Source organism: Acanthochromis polyacanthus, chromosome 8, assembly GCF_021347895.1.
Source record: "Acanthochromis polyacanthus isolate Apoly-LR-REF ecotype Palm Island chromosome 8, KAUST_Apoly_ChrSc, whole genome shotgun sequence".
NCBI classification, from domain to species: Eukaryota; Metazoa; Chordata; class Actinopteri; family Pomacentridae; genus Acanthochromis; species Acanthochromis polyacanthus.
Window position 1 is genome coordinate 40,050,932 of NC_067120.1, and position 22,334 is coordinate 40,073,265.

General features: G+C 36.0%; 2 protein-coding genes across 2 annotated transcripts in view; both read right to left on the reverse strand.

Annotated features, from left to right (window-relative positions):
• The window catches only part of ppfibp2b (PPFIA binding protein 2b), a 108,545-nt gene that overhangs the window by 46,276 nt on the left and 39,935 nt on the right, over positions 1-22,334 (reverse strand). The window contains 3 exon segments of the mRNA XM_051952775.1: positions 9,051-9,133; positions 9,136-9,163; positions 14,161-14,242. Of these exon segments, the coding sequence (XP_051808735.1) occupies positions 9,051-9,133; positions 9,136-9,163; positions 14,161-14,242 (193 nt within the window).
• LOC127535259 (probable serine/threonine-protein kinase roco11) lies at positions 14,161-21,854 on the reverse strand. Its single transcript, XM_051952774.1, has 3 exons — positions 21,385-21,854; positions 18,228-18,781; positions 14,161-14,247 (listed from the first exon to the last, which is right to left on the reverse strand). Exons 1-2 carry the CDS (start codon positions 21,511-21,513, stop codon positions 18,263-18,265), a joined length of 648 nt encoding a protein of 215 aa, XP_051808734.1. The 5' UTR covers positions 21,514-21,854; the 3' UTR covers positions 14,161-14,247; positions 18,228-18,262.

Genomic DNA, 22,334 nt, shown 5'->3' on the forward strand with positions numbered 1-22,334 from the left:
TTTCTAAACATGGTTTTAAAGCCAATGCTGCAGTTTCTCTCTCTCTGAGTTTCAGCATTAAATTAATTAAATCAGTTTTGTCCTCACTGAGTTGTAGAAATCAAAAATACGGTCAAAAAAGAGCATCGACTGGTTGTAAAAAACACTGATGTAAAGCTGAGTGTTGTCGGTGTAAATGATGATGTTTCCGATTGGCAGAATGCAAAGTTTAAAAACTTTAAAAAGCGTAGGACCTAAAATAAAACCCTGAGGAACACCATCATTCATTTTAGAGCTCTTAGATGAGCAGTCCTTCGTGTTTACTAAAAAAAAACCTTCATCTGTGAGTGGATTTCAACCAGAAAAACTGGACCAGAGGCTGAACAAACTGCCTAAAAGAGCAGAGTTTTTGGTATTAGCCACACAGTTTGACCACAGAGTGACACCAAACACAACAAACCATGTCAGCAGCTCAGACAGACACTTTAAAGCCTTTAATCGCTGCAGCTCAGCAGCCTCTCTCACAAAATCTGCTTAGTCCTGGCAGCCGACCGTCACTCTGCAATCCAACACCAGCATCGTTACGGCGGGACGCTTTATCAGGACGCCGCCTCACATTTGCTTTCCTTTAATTACGACGAGCAACACGAGACAAATTATCGTCTCAGCAGCGTTTATGAGGAGGCCGAAGCTCCACGAGTTGGACAGCAGAACTCAGATCTGGATTTAGAGAGTTTAGAGTCTGAAGAAAGATGTCTAGAAATGAAAATAACTGACAGAAGGAATCCGTTGTATGATGTTGTTTTTGTTTGTAACACCTCCCTGAGTCATGAGATGAAGCTTGTCATCGGGTTTATCCTCAAATTACACTTTGATAAGACAAAAGGAAAACAACCCTCAGCCTAAACAACTAAAATGTGATGCAAAATGACCCAAACTGATGCAAAATGGACACGAAAAGATGCAAAACAACTAATATATGACAGAGAAAATAATTAATGTGAGTGAAAATGACCACATAAAGACACAAAACAGTCAAAATATTACACAAAATGATCAAATTATTACACAAAAACCCCCAAATGTTACACAAAACGAGCAAAATGTGACAAAACTAAATGTGATGCAAAATCAGCACGAAAAGACACAAAACATAATTCCATCCATCCAGATGTCACAGTTTAGACTGAATCATTTTCTCTATAACTAACTGTGAGCATCAGTATTATGGGATGTATTCTAGTGTGAAGAGCAAAATACCATAACTTTAAAACGGTCAAACTGCAGCAGTTTAACAGTGTGTGTGTGTGTGTGTGTGTGTGTGTGTGTGTGTGTGTCTAACACTGTGTAACCAGAACTGTGTAAACACACAAACGTCTGACTACAGATGATTTATGAGTCTAAATAAAGATGCCGCAGGACGTTCAGTCACAAGAGGAAAAGTACAACAACATGCTACACTGTACCACATTATACAGCTTTGTGCTTTGTGTATCAGCATGTTTTTGTGCATACTAGTCTGTATTAGTGTGTATTAGTGTGTACTTGTGTGTGACTCAGTGACTATTGTTGGTTCTAACAGGAAACAGTTCTCTCTGGTCAGATTTATTCCCTCCGGTCTTGTTTGTTTTTAGATCCACAAACTGCAAAAACATCAGATTTTCATGTTTCCTGCAGTCATTGAGCCAAATCTGAGCTTATAATGGTGATATTTACATTTAAAAAATCTCAAAAAATAAAATGTTTGGTCTAGCTGGATTCTGTGAAAAATGTAAAATTCTGCAGTGTCTGATGAAAGCATGAAGCTGTTAGTAACTCAGCTCAGACCAACAGAGATGGCACAAAAACTGAGACATTTCTGTGTTAGAATTAAATGTTATTTTTGTCCAATATAGCCAGCTATTTGGGTGATTCTCTCTCTCTCTATGTGTTTGTTTTAATACATTTCTTTAAAGAGGCTCCTTTTTATTACGCTGCTTTCAAGTAATCACTCATAATACTTAAATTTACTTAATTTCAAACAACTTTTCTCTGTTTTATTCTCCACTTTATCATTTTTCTTATCCGTTTGTTTTCTGCTGTTTTAATAAATCAGTTTTCTGTAATTTTATCCATCAGGTTTGTGCTGTTTTTATTAATTTAATCTCAATCTGCTGGATTTTATCTTTTACCTTTGTCCTGTCAGAGGAATAAACTTTTGCTTCTGAAATCCTCCTTGAGCCTTTTTTTGGGGCCACAAATGTCTGAGTTTGTCCAAAAATGTCGACAGGACTCAGTGAAGATGTGGTTCAGATGGAAACGTGATTAATCTGATGTCAGAACAGCTTCAGTTAGCTGGTGGTGTTTCTGTGTGGATCCTGCTGCAGCTTTAAATCTCTGGTTTTATGGTCACACTGAGACACCAGACGGCTGTTATCTGCTCTGAACGCCTCCAACAAGCAGCTTCTATCAGCTGCATGTTTAACCAGCAGCTACACACAATAAACTGGTTCTAATACAGAATCAAAAGAACCTGTTGATCAGCTGGAAACAAACCGCTGCTGGTTTCTGTTTTTCTCCTCCAACAGTTTCAGTATTTCGGCTGCAGACATGTTAATTATCTGCTGGTTTTATTTCTGCTCTGAGGCCTTTAGATCCTCGATAAAAACGACGACGAACAGAACAAAGACGCTGCTGAGGATCCAAACAGAAGAAGATTCAGTTTGATTCATCGCTGACGTCAAGAAAAACAACCTGAAGACGTTTAGAGCTGCAGAGGAAGAAAGCCAACTGAAGTTTTAGGGGGTAAATAGAATAGAATAAAATAGATTTCAGTTGCTACAGCAGAAAGACTGAAGTTCCCACTGCCATAAATATAGATAAATAAGCAAAAATATGTAGTAAGTAAAAAAAACAAAATCTGAAATGCAAAATAAGAAAACTATAAAACACCCAATAAAATCCAGCTGTGCCTGAAATCCCTCCATGTTCACTGCTTGGTTTCTATAATATCAGTTTGTTGGTTACAAAGATCAGCGTCAGCATGTTAGCATTTCCTAACGACAAGCTAACATGCTGACGCTACATACAAGCTAACATGCTAACACCTGCTATCAGGGGATTTAAGCACAGACGTAAATTACAGTTTTTAGAGCTCAGACAGCTGAGCAGACCTACAATTAGCTTTCTAACTTTCTGATTTATTGCTCTGCAGTGGGAACAGTCTGTCTGGAGGTAAAACAAACAAAACAAACTCAGTAAAACTGGGACTAATTTGTCTTTTATTGCCTGTTAATTTAGAACTGATGGACCTGCAGGACAAAAGTTACAGCTTCACTATGACTTGACTATCAGTAATATTTACTGGGAAGATTAGCAGCAGTAACAACAAATTCCAGCTAACATAAGGTTATTAGCTCAACATAAAGTCAGCTAGTCAGCTATTTCACTAATCTTACACTAAGCTAATATATTCATTCATCCATCCTCTATAAACCGCTTTATCCTCACTAGGGTCATGGGGGGTGCTGGAGTCTATCCCAGCTGACTCGGGTGAAGGCAGGGGACACCCTGGACAGGTCTAAGCTAATATAATATAATGCTATTAGTGTAACATAATGTCAGCTAGGGAGCTAGTGCTACAGCCAAATAATATAGCATAATGTTATTAGCTTAACATAAAGCCAGCTCGCTACCTATTTCACTGATGCTACACTAAGCTAATATAGCATAAATTTATCAGCGTAATATAAAGTCAACTAGTTAGCTAGGGAGCTAGTGCTACAGCAAGCTAATATAGTGTTTTTATAGTGTTATTCGTTTAACATAAAGTCAGCTACTTAGCTTGGTAGCTAATGCTACTGCAAGCTAATGCAGCGTAAGGTTATTAGTTTAGTATAAAGTCAGCTCATTACCTAGAGAGCTAGTGCTACAGCAAGCTAATAAAATGTAATGTTTTTAGTTAAACATAAAGTTAGCTAGTTAGCCACTGTGTGTTGCCTCCATAATTTCTGAAACATCGGCAAACGTCAAGTACTAAGCTAGCGTTAGCTACCGCTACAGCAAGCTTACATAGCATAATGTTAATATAATATAATGTCAGTTAGGTAGCTAGTGCTATGGCCAACGAATATAGCATAATGTTGTTAGCTATAAAGTCAACTACTTAACTGCTGTGTATTGCCTCCATCACTTCTGAAAACATCAGCAAACGCTATAGTAAGTGAACATGGCATAATATTGATACTGTAATATAACATCAGCTAGGTAGCTAGTGCTAACTGACGTTATATCAAAAAATAAAGCATAATGATCTTAATTTAGCATAAAATCAGCGAGCTAGCCTTTTCCTCCAAATAAATGTTTACCAATTATATCACTGTATTAGAGAGAAATGTTTATTTTTCTTCAAATTAATGGATTAGTCTTCATAGCTAACAGTTTTTAAAAAAAAGTTTATATATGTATATTCTTATTAAAAAACGAAGAGGCCCGTTTTGTTCTGTCTTAAATTCATATTAGGGTCAAAAAGTTCCAAAAAAACTTATTGTGATATTAAAATAATCGTCTTTAATTCAACCAACTGCCTTTAAAATATAGATTTGAGCAAACATTTACCATCAGTTTCCCTAGTTTCTGTTCCAGCAGTACCTCCAGCTGCACTGGACGTTAATTTCTATGTTATTTATTAATCAAACAATAAAGTTCTTTCAGACGTGTTTGTAATGAACAGCTACAGAAACACAAACACAACTGGACCAACAATAACGTTTTACTGAACCACAAACAGAACGAAAACCCAAACGGGTCACCTTCAAACTGGCTCTGTCGTCAGAACAAACCTTTAAATCTGCTTGTTTTGACGTCTGTTAGTTCTTAGATCTGAATCAGAGGATAAAACTCTGAGCCGCTCCTTTATTTACTCATTTACAGTCACAGCTCAGGACTTTATAACCGCTTGGCTACATGTAGATCCTGTTTAACAGCAGGGAAATATAAAAATCTTTGTATTGAGGCCTTTAAATAAAGGTCTGGGGGATTAAAACTGCTTTACTTATAATTATCTTCAGATTTCAGTGACAATACAACCTGATAACACTTAAAACAGCTGCAATGTTGGAAATATGAGCAAATAAATGCAGTTTAATGGTTAAAATGGTGACTTAGTCGGTCAAAGTGAATTAAATGAAACACTCAGAGGCTGAACAGTAACATTATAAACATATTCTTCAACAAGAAGATGTTTAAGAAGCAGTTTTAACTTCATCATTAGCCGCCTTTTAATCCTAACATTCTAATTCCTCGTAGATTTTAACCAAATATTCAGAAATTATGCAAATAAAACTCAATACAGGCATCAGTTTGAGGCAGTTCGACAAATTTTAAAGCTGCTGTCCGGAGTTTGAATCGCAGCGTCTCCCAAAACACTGTTGGTCCCTCCCTCTGATTTCTCCCCTTTATTTGTGCACGCGTGCAGTACATGAGAGAAGTGCCCGGAGTGCTGCAGCATCTCGCCTGTTTTGCTGTTTTCCCCTCTTCTACATTTAGTACATTTAGTAAATAATAAAGGAATTACGTTAGAATTCTGTATTGAGTCTAACTTGTCCTAATACCAAAATAACATGAATCTGCTAGGACGAACGAGTAAAGTTTCAATATGTGATTACACTCGTGTATCCCTCTGGATGACGTTGTTTATCAAACTTAGTGCATTTATGCATGTACACACGTGGACAAAATTGTTGGTACCCCTCAGTTAAAGAAGGAAAAACCCACAATTCTCACTGAAATCACTTGAAACTCACAAAAGTAACAATAAATAAAAATTTACTGAAAATTAAATAATCAAAATCAGCCATCACTTTTGAATTGTTGATTAACATAATTATTTAAAAAAACAAACTAATGAAACAGGCCTGGACAAAAATGATGGTACCTCTATAAAAGATTGAAAACTATTTGACCAGAGTGACATGATTAACTCAGGTGTGTCATTTAATTGACATCACAGGTGTTTCCAAACTCATCATCAGTCAATCTGCCTATTTAAAGGGAGACAAGTAGTCACCCTGCTGTTTGGTGAAAAGGTGTGTACCACACTGAACATGGACAACAGAAAGCGAAGGAGAGAATTGTCCCAGGACATCCGAAAAAAAATGATAGACAAACATCTTAAAGGTAAAGGCTATAAGACCATCTCTAAACAGCTTGAAGTTCCTGTGACAACAGTGGCTCATATTATTCAGAAGTTCAAGACCCACGGGACAGTAGCCAACCTCCCTGGACGTGGCCGCAAGAGGAAAATTGATGACAAATTGAAGAGACGGATCGTTGGAATTGTATCCAAAGAGCCCAGAGCAACCTCCAAAGAAATTAAAGGTGAACTCCAAGGCCAAGGTACATCAGTGTCAGATCGCACCATTCGTCGTTGTTTGAGCCAAAGTGGACTTCATGGGAGACGACCAAGGAGGACACCACTGCTGAAAAAAACTCATAAAAAAGCCAGACTGGAATTTGCAAAAATGCATGTTGACAAGCCACAAAGCTTCTGGGAGAATGTCCTTTGGACAGATGAGACCAAACTGGAGCTTTTTGGTAAGGCACATCAACTCTATGTTCATAGACTCAAAAACCAAGCATACGAAGAAAAGAACACTGTCCCTACGGTGAAACATGGAGGAGGCTCAGTAATGTTTTGGGGCTGCTTTGCTGCATCTGGCACAGGGTGTCTTGAAAGTGTGCAAGGTACGATGAAATCTGAAGACTATCAAGGCATTCTGGAGAGAAATGTGCTGCCTAGTGTCAGAAAGCTTGGTCTCAGTCGCAGGTCATGGGTCTTCCAACAGGACAACGATCCAAAACACACAGCCAAAAACACCCAAGAATGGCTGAGAGAAAAGCGTTGGACTATTCTAAAGTGGCCTTCTATGAGCCCAGATCTGAATCCCATTGAACATATGTGGAAGGAGCTGAAACATGCCATTTGGAGAAGACACCCATCAAACCTGAGACAACTGGAGCTGTTTGCTCATGAGGAGTGGGCCAAAATACCTGTTGACAGCTGCAGAACGCTCATTGACAAATACAGAAATCGTTTAATTGCAGTGATTGCCTCAAAAGGTTGTGCAACAAAATATTAAGTTATGGGTACCATCATTTTTGTCCAGCCCTATTTCATTAGTTTGTTTTTTTAAATAATTATGTTAATCAACAATTCAAAAGTGATGGCTGATTTTGATTATTTAATTTTCAATAAATTTTTATTTATTGTTACTTTTGTGAGTTTCAAGTGATTTCAGTGAGAATTGTGGGTTTTTCCTTCTTTAACTGAGGGGTACCAACAATTTTGTCCACGTGTGTATATGTGTTACATTGTTTATTTATTTCTATCTAGAGTTCAGAATTGCATGACTCCTCTGACGAAGAGTATGTCCCAGACGCCCCAACATCTTCCTCCAGAGGTCGGGCATCTAAACGAAGCCGTCAGGCGGGCTATGGAGGCCGTGGTCGGGGAGCGACGCGAGCACCCCGAGCCAAAAAACGTCCTGCAGTCTCTTGGCCTGACAAGCCGTGGGATTGGTAACTTTTCTGGAAGTTGCTGATCCCTGATGCTCTCTCCTCCACAAGCAAAACAAATGTGCGCGCGGTTGTGTAGTGCGTAGCTCGCCCACCTCTGCATGGGCTTGCTTGCTGTGCGCGTAACCGTTGATTGACAGCATGACAAAGCTGAAGCTCGAACTTGATTGGTCGGCAGCGACCGGCGCTTTTTGGAATAACATGGGGGTCTATGAGAGGAAGGCGGAGCTCAGGAATAAATTTTCATATCGCGTTATACTAACTTTATATTATAGTATCGAACTAGACTAACACATTTAAGCTTTGTTAAACAATGATACATAAATTGAAAACAAACGGAAACTCCGGACAGCAGCTTTAAGAGTTGGTTCATAAAGATAAATAGTATGAGATCTTGAAGCTAATTGATCAGCAACATATAAGAATTTGAACAGTTTTAAAAATTACTCTACTTTTACTTGTGCAATGAACTATTATTCTATGGCATTTTTTAGACCACATATTATACTCTGATGTTTTCTTGAACAACATACTATTTTGGCAATATACTGCACTATGACATTCTTTGAACCACATATCATACATGACAATTTTAGGCAACATCCTATCATTTTGCGCTTTTTGAACCACATAATCTATGGTTTATGGTCTATCATTGGTGTCTATGGAGTGCATGGGGACTGTCTGCAAATTGCAAAACTGCTTCAACAGCGAAGACAGACACATATTCAATAACTTCACTCTGATACACTGTAGTGTCACCAAAATCCCATCTCATCTACCGATTGACATCTGTGGTCCTATCTACTGATTCATATCTATGCTCACTCGTCTGGTCCGATGCAGTCTCCATGATGACGTTTCATGAGTACGTCAGAACCAGGTATGGACAGTTACGTACTCAGAAACGGCCACAGTATTCTTACCGCAAAGCTGCTGTCTTCTCCTCCGGCATCAGGAAACGTCTTCAAAGTTTCTTCATATCCAAACGAAATACAATCAAAAGATCAAACTAACGTCACTGGTGCATTCAGGTGCAGTCGGACAACGAAGTTGTGTTCAGGAGCGTCGGAAATTGGAGTATGTAGGACGGAAAGTGCGGGCCAGAGTTTCACAAACCTGGTGTTCTCTGGAGTAAAAACTCGAACTGGATTTCCCCAAAAGTTACATATTCCCATAACAGCAAAGCGGAACTTTTTTTTTTTTTTGCCCGTGTGATGTTTGGAATGAGGCGTGAGCGTGTGAAGGGACTGAGTTGTGTGTGTCTCACGGCCAAAGCGTGAGAGTTGGCAGCGATAGAATCTGTATTGAAAAAGTTCCACTTCCTCGGTTGTGAAGGCCTCAAGAAGTGAACGTAAACATGGACTCTTTCAATGGACAGCAAACACAAAACATCAGCAACACGGAAAATGCAGTGAACACATGAGAAACCTGGAAGCTGCTGAATTCAACATACGTCTGTGTCACAGATACCTGAAGTATAAAACTATTCTGGTCGTTGTGTAGCTGAGTGTTACCTGCTGCAGCATCTCCTCTGTGGAGGCCAGTTTCTGCCGATGTTCCTCCAAAGAACTTTCTAAATCTCTGATCTTCTCCCCTGAGCTTCTACCTGGTCGGTCAGGACGCTCACCTGAAGGAGACACAGAGGAGACATCTTCAGCTTTAGGAAGTTTAATGAAGCAAAGTTTTACCACAACTCAGATGTTTCTCCTCCTAAATGTCATGGTTCTATCTGTTGGACTGATGAAGTCCTGAGGCTCAGAAATGATGGAAAAAGACAATTAAAAAGTGACGAATCTGAGTTCTGGTAAAACTGACACCAGATCAGTTTTACATTCATCCAGATGAGAACCAGAATCACATTAAAATGATCCATAATTACAGAAAATGAGTCCAGAACGACATGAAATTTGTCCTAATTGACTTGAAAATGATCCCAAAGACACAAAAATGATCCAAAATGACGAGAAAAGATCCAAGTTGACATAAACTTGTTGAAAATTAAAAGAAAATCGTCCAAAATGAGTCAGAATTCACCCAAAATTAATCCAAATTGATTGAAGATTTGCAGAATGACACAAAATTAGTCCACAATGCTCCGAAATGACTTCAAATTTGTAAAAATTGACTCGAAAATGATCCAAAATTACAGAAAATTAGTTGAAAATTAAATGAAAATAGTACAGAATTGCTTGAAAATGATCCAATTTCTGAGTCAACAGCTGAATAAAATGATAGAAAAAATGGTTCTGAACAGAAACCAGATTCAGTGTTGAGACTGAGACACCTGGATGGATGTAAAACTGATCTGGTGTCAGTTTTTACCACAACTCAGATGCGTTTTTGATTACAAATTGGTTGAATTACATGAAAGTTGTCTAAAATTCCACAAAAATCGTCCCAAATTGTTAATAATGGCTCAAAAAAACATTAAAAATGATGAAAGATGTCCAAAATCGCACTAAATAGAATAAAATATTCTTTATTGTCATTATACAATACAATGTATACTGAGATTACAGAGCTTATCCTTAATTGTCCCAAATTATTAAAATTTGTCCAAATAGTATGAAGGTAAAACTTGATCTTTATTGTGGGTATTTCCGTCTACATACATGCAGATATATAAATTCTAGTCAAGACACACGAGTACGTCTGCTTTTATGGCCTAAATCAAAACAAAAACACAGAATCATCCCCTCCAGTCAGCAGCTGCTCTCAGGAATGTCTCTAAATTTACTGTAATCTGTCAAACTCTGATCCTCCGGCAGTTGTAGAGCCTGAAGCAACGTCTCGTCTCTCAGCTCAAACTGTTGCCAGCTTCAAACTCCACGCTACAAAGACGGCGTGTAGAAACAACAAGCAGAACCAAGCAGAGGATAGAAAAGCAGGTTTAACCTCATCATTAGCCATGCTTTCATTCTAACGTCCTAATTCATCATAAATTTAACCAAATACTCAGAAATTACATGAATAAAACTTCATGCAGTTCTGCAAAGTTCAGGAGTTGGTCCATCAAGATCAACAGTAAGACGTCCTGAAGTTAATATAGCATACTGTTATAAGGTCAGCTAGTAAGCTAGAGCTATGGCAAGCTAATATAGCTGAATGTTATTAGCTTAACATAAACTCAGCTAGTTAGCCAGATGGCTACTGCTACAGTAAACTACCATAGCATAATGCTACGAATTAAACATAAACTCAGCTAGATAGCTAGTGCTACGGCAAGCAACCATAGCATAATGCTAATAATTTAATATAAATTCAGCTGGTCAGCTAGATAGCTAGTGCTACAGTAAGCCAACATAATATTATGCTATTAGTTTAATATAAAGTCAGCGAGTTATTTTGTGCTACCAGCAGCTAGTATAGCAGACTGTTTTTAGCTGAGCATAAAGTCAGTTAGTTCGCTACGTAGTTAGTACTATGGCAAGCTAGTACAAAATGCTGTTATTTAACATAAAGTCAACCAATAGCTTGGTAAACTTACCTAGTTAATTGTAGTGCTAATTGTACCACTACTTGTAGTGCTACAACAAGCTAACATAGCATAATGTTATTAGTGTAATGTAAAGTTGGCTAGTTAGCTAGGTAGGTGGTGCTACAGCAAGCTAATATAGTACACTCTTATCAGTTCAAGATAAAGTCAGATAGTTAGCGAGAAAACTAACTAGGAACTACTCTTGGTGCAGCAGCCTGAGCTGCTATTGGAAAGGCAGCTCAAACTAATTTCATTCTATATGAAAGTGTGCAATGACAATAAAGTTCTTCTCATTCTCAATTAGTGCTACATTAAGCTAACATAGCATAATGTTACTAATGTAGTGTAAAGTCAGCTAGATAGCGATGTAGCTAGTGCTACAGCAAGATACTATAGCAGAATGCTATTAGTTTAACAGAAAGTCAGTTAGGTGGCTAGTGCTAGAGCCAGCTAATTAAGCATAATCTTATTAGTTTACAACAAGCTTGTATAGCATAATTTAATTAGTTTAACATAAATTCAGGTAATTAGTTAGATAGCTAGTGCTACAGCAAGCTATCACAGCATAGTGTTTCTAGTTTAACATAAACTTAGCTAGTGAGTTGTTGCTACCAGCTGCTAGTACAGCAGAATGTATTAGTTTAGCATAAACTCAGCGAGTTAGCTTGACAGCTTGTGCTACAGAAAGCTAACATAGCATAATGTCGGAAGAACCGAAGAATATACGTAGCTGAGTGTTTATATATCAAAAACTGTAAAAATAAACATGTTTTAACAAATGAAAACACTGTAGTTAATGTCCACATCAAAAATTGGCATGTTTAAAAAAATATTTTTTCTTTTATGATTGACAATAAAGTTGCACTATTTTCACTTAAAATCAGCACAAAACATCATATTACAGATATTTCTCGTTGAAGATAATATGTAGTAAAATCACAGAAAATATTAATAATTTACATTTTGACTGTAAAAACAAACAAAAAACACTATTTTTAAAGAGTATTTTTTCTTTACAATGTTTGACCATAAAATAACTGTTTTAGTTTTTACTGAAATCAGAAAAAACATGATTTTACAGATATTTAGGATTACTTTGAAAAAAGGACAGAAAAAACAGTAAATCAAGTTTTACAGTTTAATTTTACAGATTTTTCCTGTTTTGTTAAATTAAAACTGTTTATAAAAATCTGTACCGGCAGTTTCCAAGTATTATTATGTTTTATTACAACGATTAAATGGAAAACTACAGATTTATGTATTTAAAAGAGCTTTAAAATCATTTACAGATATTTGCTGCTATGTTTAGAGTAATATACTGTTTTTTAAATATATTTTGTGGTAACCTTGCTGCTTTTTTGATGGATTTTTTTTTTTTTTACAGTGCAGCAGATTCTAAAGTCCTGGAGCTGAACAGGAAGTCACAGTTCTTACCTCCTGCCTCAAACAGCTAAATCCTGAACAGGAAGTGGGATTCTGACCGTTTTGCACGTTAACGGACCGACAGCTGTGAAGGTGACGCAGGAGAAAGTGAAGCAAAGACGAACAACTGTCATCTAAAGCCCCGGTCACCTCCGCCCTTCAGCCAATCACAGACCCTCACCTGCAGGCTCGACCAATCACGCCCTGTCACCTCTGATCTCAGCCAATCACGGCCCTCCCAGGTGTGTGCATGGGGCTGTGGGTGGAGCCGGTGGAGCAGGGGGCAGGAAAACAAACAGCCTGAGGAATGTGGATCAGATCTGAGGTCTGTAATCAGAGACAGACCTCAGACCTGGACCTGGACCTGTCTGGACTTGTTCTGGATCAGAGCCGTCTCAGACAGAATAAACTGGACTAAATCTGGTTCACAGCAGCTAGTTTGTGAGTTTCTGGTCGTTTTTCTTCAGTTTAAAGTCTATAGAAACAGAAGAACCATGAAGGAGGAGCTTTTACTTGTTTTATTTCCAGCCGTTTGTCTTTTTCAGCTGCTCCATTTATTCTGACTGGTTTATTTAGCAGTTTCTCTGTTTTCTTAAATTGCAGATAATATCTAGTAAAACTGCAAAAAAAATTTATTAATTTGCCACAAAAAACTAAAAAACTGGCCAAAACTGTAAAAGTTTACATGAAAGATTTGTACTTTTACATATTTGTCCTTTAAAGAAAAAGTTTTCACTGGTAACTACATTAAAATTACATGGAAGTTGGCTAAAATTACACAAAAATATCCCAAATTTCTCAACCATTGTCAAAAATTGTTAAAAAAAAATGACAAAAGATGTCCAAATTACACTAAATTGTCCCAAAATTATACAAATTTGTCCAAAAAAAATGACAAAAATCTTTCAAAAGGACTCAGGATTTTCCCAAATTATCCCAAAAATGTTCTAAAGGAGCTGAAATTTTGTCCGAAATGATCCAAACATTGTTCAGAATTTGTCAAACCTCAGTTGTCTTTAGGCTGACGCACTTGGATGGATTTAAACTGATCTGGAGTCAGTTTTTACCAGAACTCAGATGTGCTTTTATTAAATATTGTCCAAATTACATGAAAGTTGTCTAAAATGACACAAAAATCAGCCTAGATTTCTCAATATTTGTCAAAAATGGCTCAAAAACTGTTAAAAATGAATAAAGATGTCCAAAATTACACTAAATTTCCCCCAGATTATGAAAATGTATCCTAAAATTAGAATATATAATATATTATATCCACACAGTCTGATGTTTATTGTTGATGCAGACATATAATTCTAATAAAAACACAGCAGTACGTCTATTTTTCTGCCCTCAATAAATCCAAATAAAAACACAGAATCATCTCAATTCACTGTCATCTATCAAAGGTTTTAAATGTGATTAAACTGCATTTAAAAAGAGAAAATCTAAATCAGTATTTTACAGATATGTTTAAGGGGGACTGACTGTTATTATTTTTTATTAATCTACATCTAATAACTGGTGAAATCCCAGAAATAAATGGTCACATCAATGTTAACCCTCAGAAAGAACAGACTTTTATATTTTGTTTGTTTTAATTTGTGTAAATTTGACCCCAGGTTTGATGATTGAACATAATTCTGCCGTTTTCTGCTCCTCTGGGCTCATTTTTCTGGATCATCAGGCGTAAAGTTGAGTAAATTCAAATTAAAATGAGTTCTGACCTGCAGCACCAGCGACTCCTTGTCTCCTTCTAGTCGCAGCAAACGTTCCTGGTACGTTTCATTGTTGGTCGGAGAACAAACGCTCACCTAGACCAGAGAAAACAACGAGAAGAAGAATCAGTTAAATCTGTTGGTTTGAGTTAAAATGCAGCATGAATAAATGATTTATGAAGGAACAGTCCAAATGAAGTCATAAATCTCATCAAAATACTCCTCTAAGTACAAGTACGCCCCCTGTCAAAGGTTCTAGGACACTTTCTTATTCAAATAAATTACAAAGTGTCCTAAAACTTTTGACAGGGGGTGTACATGGAGTTTTAAAGGTTTAATACTCAGAAAATACTGTTTCCTAACAAAAAAGTTACAGTTTTAAAGTTCTATTCCTCCTAAAATATGACTTTTCTGTACAAATAATTCATTTTATTGGGTTCATTTCACTAAAAATACTAGTTTCTAACAAACAGTTACAATTTTTAAATTTTTTTCCACCCAAAATGTTAATTTATCACCAAGAACTTATAGTTTAAAAGGTTTATTTCACACAAAAATTAGTATTTTTATTTTTAAAGGTCTATTCCACCCAAAATCTGGTTTTATAATTCATTTAATCAGGTTTATTTCACTCAAAATACTGGTTTCTAACAAAAACATATAGTTCTAAAGGTTTATTTTACCAAAAATACAGTTTTATGTAAAAGTATTTACAGTTTTAAAGGTTTATTTCACTTCAAAGCATTTTCATAGTTGTAGTAACATTTATTTCACCTAAACCAAACTTTCTAACAAACCACTGACAGTTTTAAAGACTTTATCTGAACCAAACAGTATTTTCTGGTGTTAAAGGTTCATTTCACCCAAACTGTGCGTAGTTTCTTCATTGTTTTCCCGTAGAGCAGCTTGTGTTCACAGTAAACAGAGATCGTTGTGTCATTTTACCTCAAACAGAGATTTTTAAAGAATAAACTGCAGTTTGATGTAAATATGTGGAAAACAGAAAGAGAAATCAGTTTATTTGTCATTTTAAAGTGCTGTTTGTGCTGCTCAGAGCCACATGATGCTCATCTGATTCATCTGCAAATAGAAAGGCAGCGTGACTCCATAACAGCAGAAAAAAAAACCTTCAGTCTGATGGAACGTTTCCTGATCAGAGCGTAAACACACGATTCAGTTAAAGTTGAAATCTGACTGAAGTGTTTAAAAAAACTTTAGTTTATATAAAAAGGAGCCTGAACTTCATAAAATCTCTTTTTCTGATTCTGTCAGCGTCAGAACAGAAAAAACTCAACAGTTCCTTTAAACTCAAGGTTCCATTTTATTTTATTCATTTTTTAAAAATCTTTTTGTATTTTATTTCATTTCAGTATTTTGCATTTTAAATCTATTTTATCTAACTTGTAGTTGATTTTTATTATTTTATTTTATGTTGTAAAGTTTGATTAAACATTATTTTTTAGTCTCTCAAATAAATTGTATTAATTTTCTAATATGGTTTTAAAATTATTTTTAGAACATTTTTTACTGTATTTAATAAATATTATTTCTGTTTTGTTAATTTTGATTTCATTTTGTTTTATTTAACATTTCAGACTCAAATCATTTTTATTAACTTTGTTGTCTATTTTTTAAATTACTTTACATTTTTAAATTGTATTTTATCATTGAATTGAAATTATTTTTATTTTGTTAAATTTGATTTATTCTAATATTTTTGATTATTTTAATCTCTCAAATACATTTTTATAAAAGTTTGTATTCCATTTTTAAAAAATAACTTTATTGCATTTTTAATGATTGTGATTTTTTATTTTATTTTATTTAAAGTTTTAGTCTCTAAAATCAATTTTACATAATATTATTTTTCTGTTGTTAATTTTATTTTATTTCATTTTAACATGTTCTCAAATTATCTTTTTATCTAAATCTGTAGACTATTTTTTATTATTTTACTTTATTTTCTGTTTTTAAATTTGATTCAATTTTATTTGTTTTATTTAACATTTTCATCTCTCAAATAAATTTTATCTATTTTGTGCAGTTTGTATTATCTTACTGTATTTTATTTTATTATTTATTAATATTACTTTAATGTTAAATATGACAAAACATATTTTATTAAATGCATTAATATATTTCTATTAAATTTTGTAGTGTAGTTTTTGTTGTTTTAATGTTTTTATGTGCATTATTCCAGTTTATCTAGTTTTTATATTTACTTGTCATTCATTCTTTTCCATATATTGTCTTTTTAAAATAGTTTTTCTGCTCTTTTTAAAACTTCAGAGTCACAAAATAAATCTCTAGTGTGACTCGTTGTTACTATATTATATAAAACGTTTTTCTGAGCTGCTGCTGTTTGAATTCTTTAAACAAAATGTTTTAGAAAAGTTGGATTTCCTGATCAGAGCAGCAGAACTTTATCTTCTAATAACTTTACAGCTGCTGTTGATCAGAGAAATGCTTATTTTTAAAAAGATAAATGTAAGAAGAAAAACAGTTTAGTTCAATTCTCGCAGAGAAAAGTCAGTAAAAAGTAGCTTCAGGAGCTGAAATGTAAACTCAGATGAACTTCAAATAGTTTAGATCAACTCCTTCAGCTAACACGAATTTAAAGAGTCTAGAAAGTTCTAATCTGCAGCCGGAGTTTCTCTTCCTGCCTCCAGAGCTGAATGGGGACTCTTATCTGATGCAGGAAAAGCTGCTTTTTCTGCACGGAAAGACGCGATAATTATCTTTAACGAGCGTCTGAGAGCTCAGAAAAAGTTTAATCCTCCGTCATCAGTTCAAGGAAATAAAAACTGAAATCAGAACAGAAACTCTACAGATTCAATAAAAGATGTTTGAAAACTGCAGAAAAACCTCAGAACATTTTTACCATTTATAATTATAAATAAGAGCAAATTAAATTCATCTTTCATGAAAAAACTCCAGAAAACTCAACAAAAACCAAATATTACACCAAAAAAAGTGAGATGAAACCATAAAGCCACATTATTTAAAAATAAAAAAAAAACACTAAAATGACAGCATTTATCAGAGCCACAAAGTATAAAAACAGAAAAAATCATCAGACGTTCTATATTCTGACAGTAATTGAACTGATCATGTGTGATTTGTGGTTGTTTTAAGAAAATTAAACATATCTAAACATTCAATTCTGGTGTTTGATGGAAAAAACTTTATTCTTTATGTCTCTCTGTGTCTTTTTTGTTTTGAAATCACTAAACTAATCTGTCAGCTTTAACCAAATTCTGTCAAAAACAAAAAAATTCTGCCCTCCTCGATGGAACTGACAAGCTGCTGGTCACTGAGCTGCAACAAACGAGCTTTTTTGCAAAAAATCTACAAGTTTTTGGCTGAACTGAAGGCAGTGTTTAGACAGAGCAGATGAATAAAATTGTTTTAAAAGTACAATAAAAAATGGCCAAAAATAAACACAGGATTATGTAAAAATCAATTATAAATAAATAAATAAAAACTCAGTGAACAGGTCATTTATTCTGTTAATCTGATTTATATTGTTCTTCAAAAAAGCAATAAATTTAAACTGCAAAAAAAATACAATTAAATACCAGATATATTTTTTTAGTAAAATAGAAGTGTGTGTTCCATTGAATCAGCTCAAAAATATGAGATAAAAAAAGCAAAACAAAAAAATAATAAATTAGATTTTAGTCAGAACTCATTTTGAATAAAGTTGATGCTGCACAGCAGAACAAATATTAAAGCAATTTAAGATATTTTTCCTGTGCAGACCTGAGCTTTTACAGAAAAGTCACAGTAAAAACAGTAAAATTTACCATAAAACAGTAAAGGCTACCTTAAAAATAGTACAGGTTGCAGTAGAAGCAGTAAAAGTCACAGAAAAAGCTCCAACGGTTGCAGGAAAAGCAGTAACAGTTGGACTCAAAACAATAAAACTCGCTGTAAAAACAGCAAAACTCAGTAAAAACAGTAAAAGTCGTGCACAGCAAAGATGGTCCTGATGACGTCATTTGGAGTTTAAACAGTTCTAATAGGAACACTTGGAGTTTAAATAGTTCTTAGAGGAACATGCAGCAGCAGAGCACCTGTTGAAGTGGTAGTTTTTGTTGTACTTGTCGTTCTAGTAGTTGTTGTTTTTATACTCGTAGTCGTTGTTGTAGTTGGTGCACTCCTTGCAGTAGTTGTACTTGTAGTTGGGGTAGTTCTTGTAGTTGCTATTGTAGTTGCTGTACTCATCGTAGTAGTCATACTTGTTCTTGTGGTAGTTGTTGTACTTGTTATTGTAGTTGCAGTACTTGTAGTTGTAGCAGTTGTCGACTGTACTTGTACATGTTGTCGTCCTTGTTATTATGGTTGTAGCTGCTGTTATAGTTGTCGTTGCAGTAGTTGTACTAGCCGTGGTAGTTGTACTTGTTGTAGTAGTAGTTGGTGTTGTAGCTATACTAGTAGTTGTAGTAGTTGTTGAACTTGCTGTGGTAGTTGTCATGTAGTAGTTGTGGTATTTGCTGTACTTGTTACAGTTGTTATATTTGTAGTTGCTGTTGTAGCTGCAGTTGTAGTAGCTGCTATAGTTGTTGTAGTTATTGTACTCGTAGTTTTTGCTGTACTTGTTACAGTTGTACTTGGAGCAGTGACTTCCCTGTAAACATACAGTCAGACATGAACACAAATAGTTTCACTGCAAAACTCAGATTCTGCTTTTCTTTAAAAACGTTTATTTTTTGTTGTTGAATCCAGCAGAGACTTTATGAGGTCAGGAAGCTTCTGGAGTCTTTAAACCTGAATCTAAAACAGTCGTAGAGCAGCAGGAGATCACAGCTGGTTATTAAACTACAGAAATAACTGCAAATAAAAGGTGAAACCACTAAAAAGCTGCTGAAGTCTGACTGGGAACAAAGAAAGAAAGAGTTTCCACCCTCAGAGGAGTTTCAGCAACAAACTGAAGCAGTGAAAAGTCAGAAATGATCATAAAACACATCAGAGATCATGATCCAGAAAAAGAAGAGACGCATCGAGCAACAGAGCTGTAGGTCATGTACAAAAAACACTGCAAAAAGTACAAAAACATTGCTAAAGCTACAAACCACCATTAAAAACACTGCAAAAAACTACAAAAAACATCTTTAAAAACACTGCAAAACTACAAAAAACATCCTTAAAAACTCTGCAAAAACTACAAAAACAATCTGTAAAAAATGACAAAATCTACAAAAACACTGTAAAAACTACAAAATATCTTTAAAAACATTGCAAAAACTACAAAAACAATCTGTAAAAAATGCAAAAACTACAAAAACATTGCAAAAATGACTAAATTTTAGTTTCTTTTTGTAATTTTGTTCTTTAATCTTGTCACTTAGTGTCTCCTTTTGTGTCGCTTTGGGTGGTTTGTGTTGCTTGTCTCTGTTTTTTGTCATTTTGTGTCTCCTTTGTCTCTTTTTATGTCTTGTTTTTGCTGTTTTAGGTCTCACTTATGTCAGTTTCTGTCCAATTTTAGTAATTTTGTGCCTCATTTGTGTCCCTTTGTGTCTCATTTATGTTGTTATTGCCATGTTTTCTCTCCTTTTATGGAAATTTGCAGGGTGTTGTAGATAAAAATCTGAGAACACTAGACAGATCTATGAAGGTGAAAATCTGATTCTAAACCTCCCAGACGACAGAAAACACTGAACTCGTGACGTAACCTCGTCCTGGTCCTCAGACTGAATCAGCTGCTTCACCAACAAAAATCAGCTGATAATAATTCTCTAATCTGACAACACAATCCTTGTGATTCGCATCTTAACAGCAGCAAGAGATGAAGGCACAGTTTGTCTCCAGGAAACAACACAACCAGAGCAGCACAAAGACACACAACGTTATGTCAGAAACACAAACTGTCCTTTCACAGAAGAAGCTGGAAACTCACATTTCTGAGCCACAACTGTCTGCACCAGTCAATGTGAGCCTCCATGTGTCCATGGGTCTCCTTGTTGACATTTCGTATCTTGTTTGTGTTGCTTGTTGATCTGTGTCATTTTATGTCTTTTTTTTTTTTTTAAATTTGAGTCTTGTTTATGTGGTTTTACCTTTTTTTTGTTGCAATTTTGTGTCTTGAACGTTGGTATCCATTAACCTCCACAGAAGTCTTTGTCATGGTGCCCGTTGCCAGCTAAACCCCTGCTTTGTGTCTTGATTGTGACATTCTGTGTCTAGTTTTTGCCACACTGTGTTTCATTTATGTTATTTTGTGTCTCATATATATTGTTTCGTCTATTTTTTTGCTGTTTTGGGTCTCGAATGCTGGTATCCATCAACGTCCACTGAAGTCTTTGTCTGTTTGTTGATTTGTGTCTCACTTGTGTGTTTTTTTTTCCTCATTTAGTGTGCCATTTGTGCTGCTTTTTAGTCATTCTGTGTCTTATCTAGGTCGTTTTGTCCATTTTTGCAGTTTTGTGTCTCAAACACTGGTATCCACAGAAGTCTCTGTCATGGTGCCCGTTGCCAGATAAACCTCTGTTCTGTATCTTGATTGTGACATTTTGTGTCGCATTTTTTTTTCATACTGTGTCTCATTTATGTTGTTTTGTGTGTAATTAGTGCCATGTTTGTGTCCCGAACAGTGGCTTCTCTTAACCTTCACAGAAGTCTCTGTCATGGTGCCCGTTGCTAGCTAAATCGCTGGTTTGTGTCTTCTTTATGTTGATTTGTGTCTCATTTGTGACATTTTGTGTCATTTCTACCATTTTGTGCCTCCTTTGTGTCAATTTGTGTCTCATTGTCACAGTTTTGTGTCCTGTTTTTGGCATTTTGTCTCTCATTCTTGTCATTTTGTGACACATTTTGTGGCTTGTTCGCGTAATATTTGCTTTTGTCTTGTCTGCCATTTTTTGGTGTTCTTGTTGTCTAATTTTTGGAGGGTTGTGGACATTTTTAGGACCTCAAAAATAAAAATTGCGACAGATCTGTGCTGATTTCTTCCTGTAAAAATCCAATTTGAAGCCTCCCAGACACCATGAACCAGCTGAAACTCTTCCTGATCCTCTGACTGAATCACCAACAATCAATCAGCTGCTAATAATTCCTTTAACCTGACTTTCTTAACCACAGAACAACAGCTCGACTCCTCAGCTGAGGGACATTACATCAGAACACAGTTGGTCTCCAGGAAGCAACACAACCAGAGCAGCACAAAGACGCACAACAGTATCTCAGAAACACAGACGGTCATCCGAGGCGTCGCTTTGAAGCAGTAGAACTCACCTTTCTGAGCCATGAGAAGTGTCTGTACAAGTCAATGGGAGCCTCCATGCTTGCTGCCCATCGCTGCCCGGCCTCTCCTCCTCTCTCCGTCCAGCTTTGTGTGTCTGTTTGTGTTGTTGGCTGCAGCATGTGAGTCCTGTCATGAGTGTTGCTCACAGCTGTGGAGGTTTTTACGACCTCCCCCTCCTCCGAAACCCTCCTCTGCTTCTTTTCCTTCTTTCAGTTTCCAGTCTTTCCCAACTTTCTGTCCTCTTTATTCCACTTCTAGCTGCAGCTCCGGTGTTCTGTTCTGTTCCTCCTTCTGTTCTTCTTCTTTCATTCCTTCTCTTTGAGTCTTTCCGTCCGTCTGACAGAACAAACGGCCGAGCCCAGAGGAGGAGGGGGGGAGTCTCTGGGAGGGTTCGTCCTCCTTCTTCTTCTTCTTCTGTCATCTGTTTGTGTCTCAGTTTCCTTTCAGTCAGTTTCTGATGTCAGACTCTGAACAAAGCAGCGACACAAACCAGCCAACCCCTCTACAACACCAGGTTTTTGTGTTTTCTTTGAATCAAGTTACAGTCACAGTGCTGGGAGGCTTCAAAACAGCACACAGACATTTGAAAAGTTATGCAAAACCCTGATGTTAAACTGCTCACTGGTTTTTCTGCACTGATCCAAGTTGTTTAATCTTCACCATCTGCAGATACAGAGTCCTAATCCACTGCTATGTTTGTAGATAATACACACTTTAAGTCCTGTTTACAGTTATGACATAAAAAGACATAAAATGGCACAAAAGAGGCACAAAAGATTAGGTAGCAAAGGGCCACCATGACAAAGACTGCCATGGAGGTTAATGGATACCAGCCAGAGCGTACAAGATACAAAACACTACTGAGACCAAAAAAAGATGACAAAATTAAGACACAAAAAGCCAAAAAGGAGACACAACACTGCAGAAATACATATAACAA

What these genes read in the sequence shown, in the direction of transcription:
- LOC127535259 (XM_051952774.1), bottom strand. Translation starts at nt 21,513, where the DNA reads ATGCTGCAGCCAACAACACAAACAGACACACAAAGCTGGACGGAGAGA. An exon ending in ACTTCTCATGGCTCAGAAAG is followed by an intron (nt 18,782 to 21,384) that starts GTGAGTTCTACT and finishes GTATGTTTACAG; the next exon opens with GGAAGTCACTGCTCCAAGTA.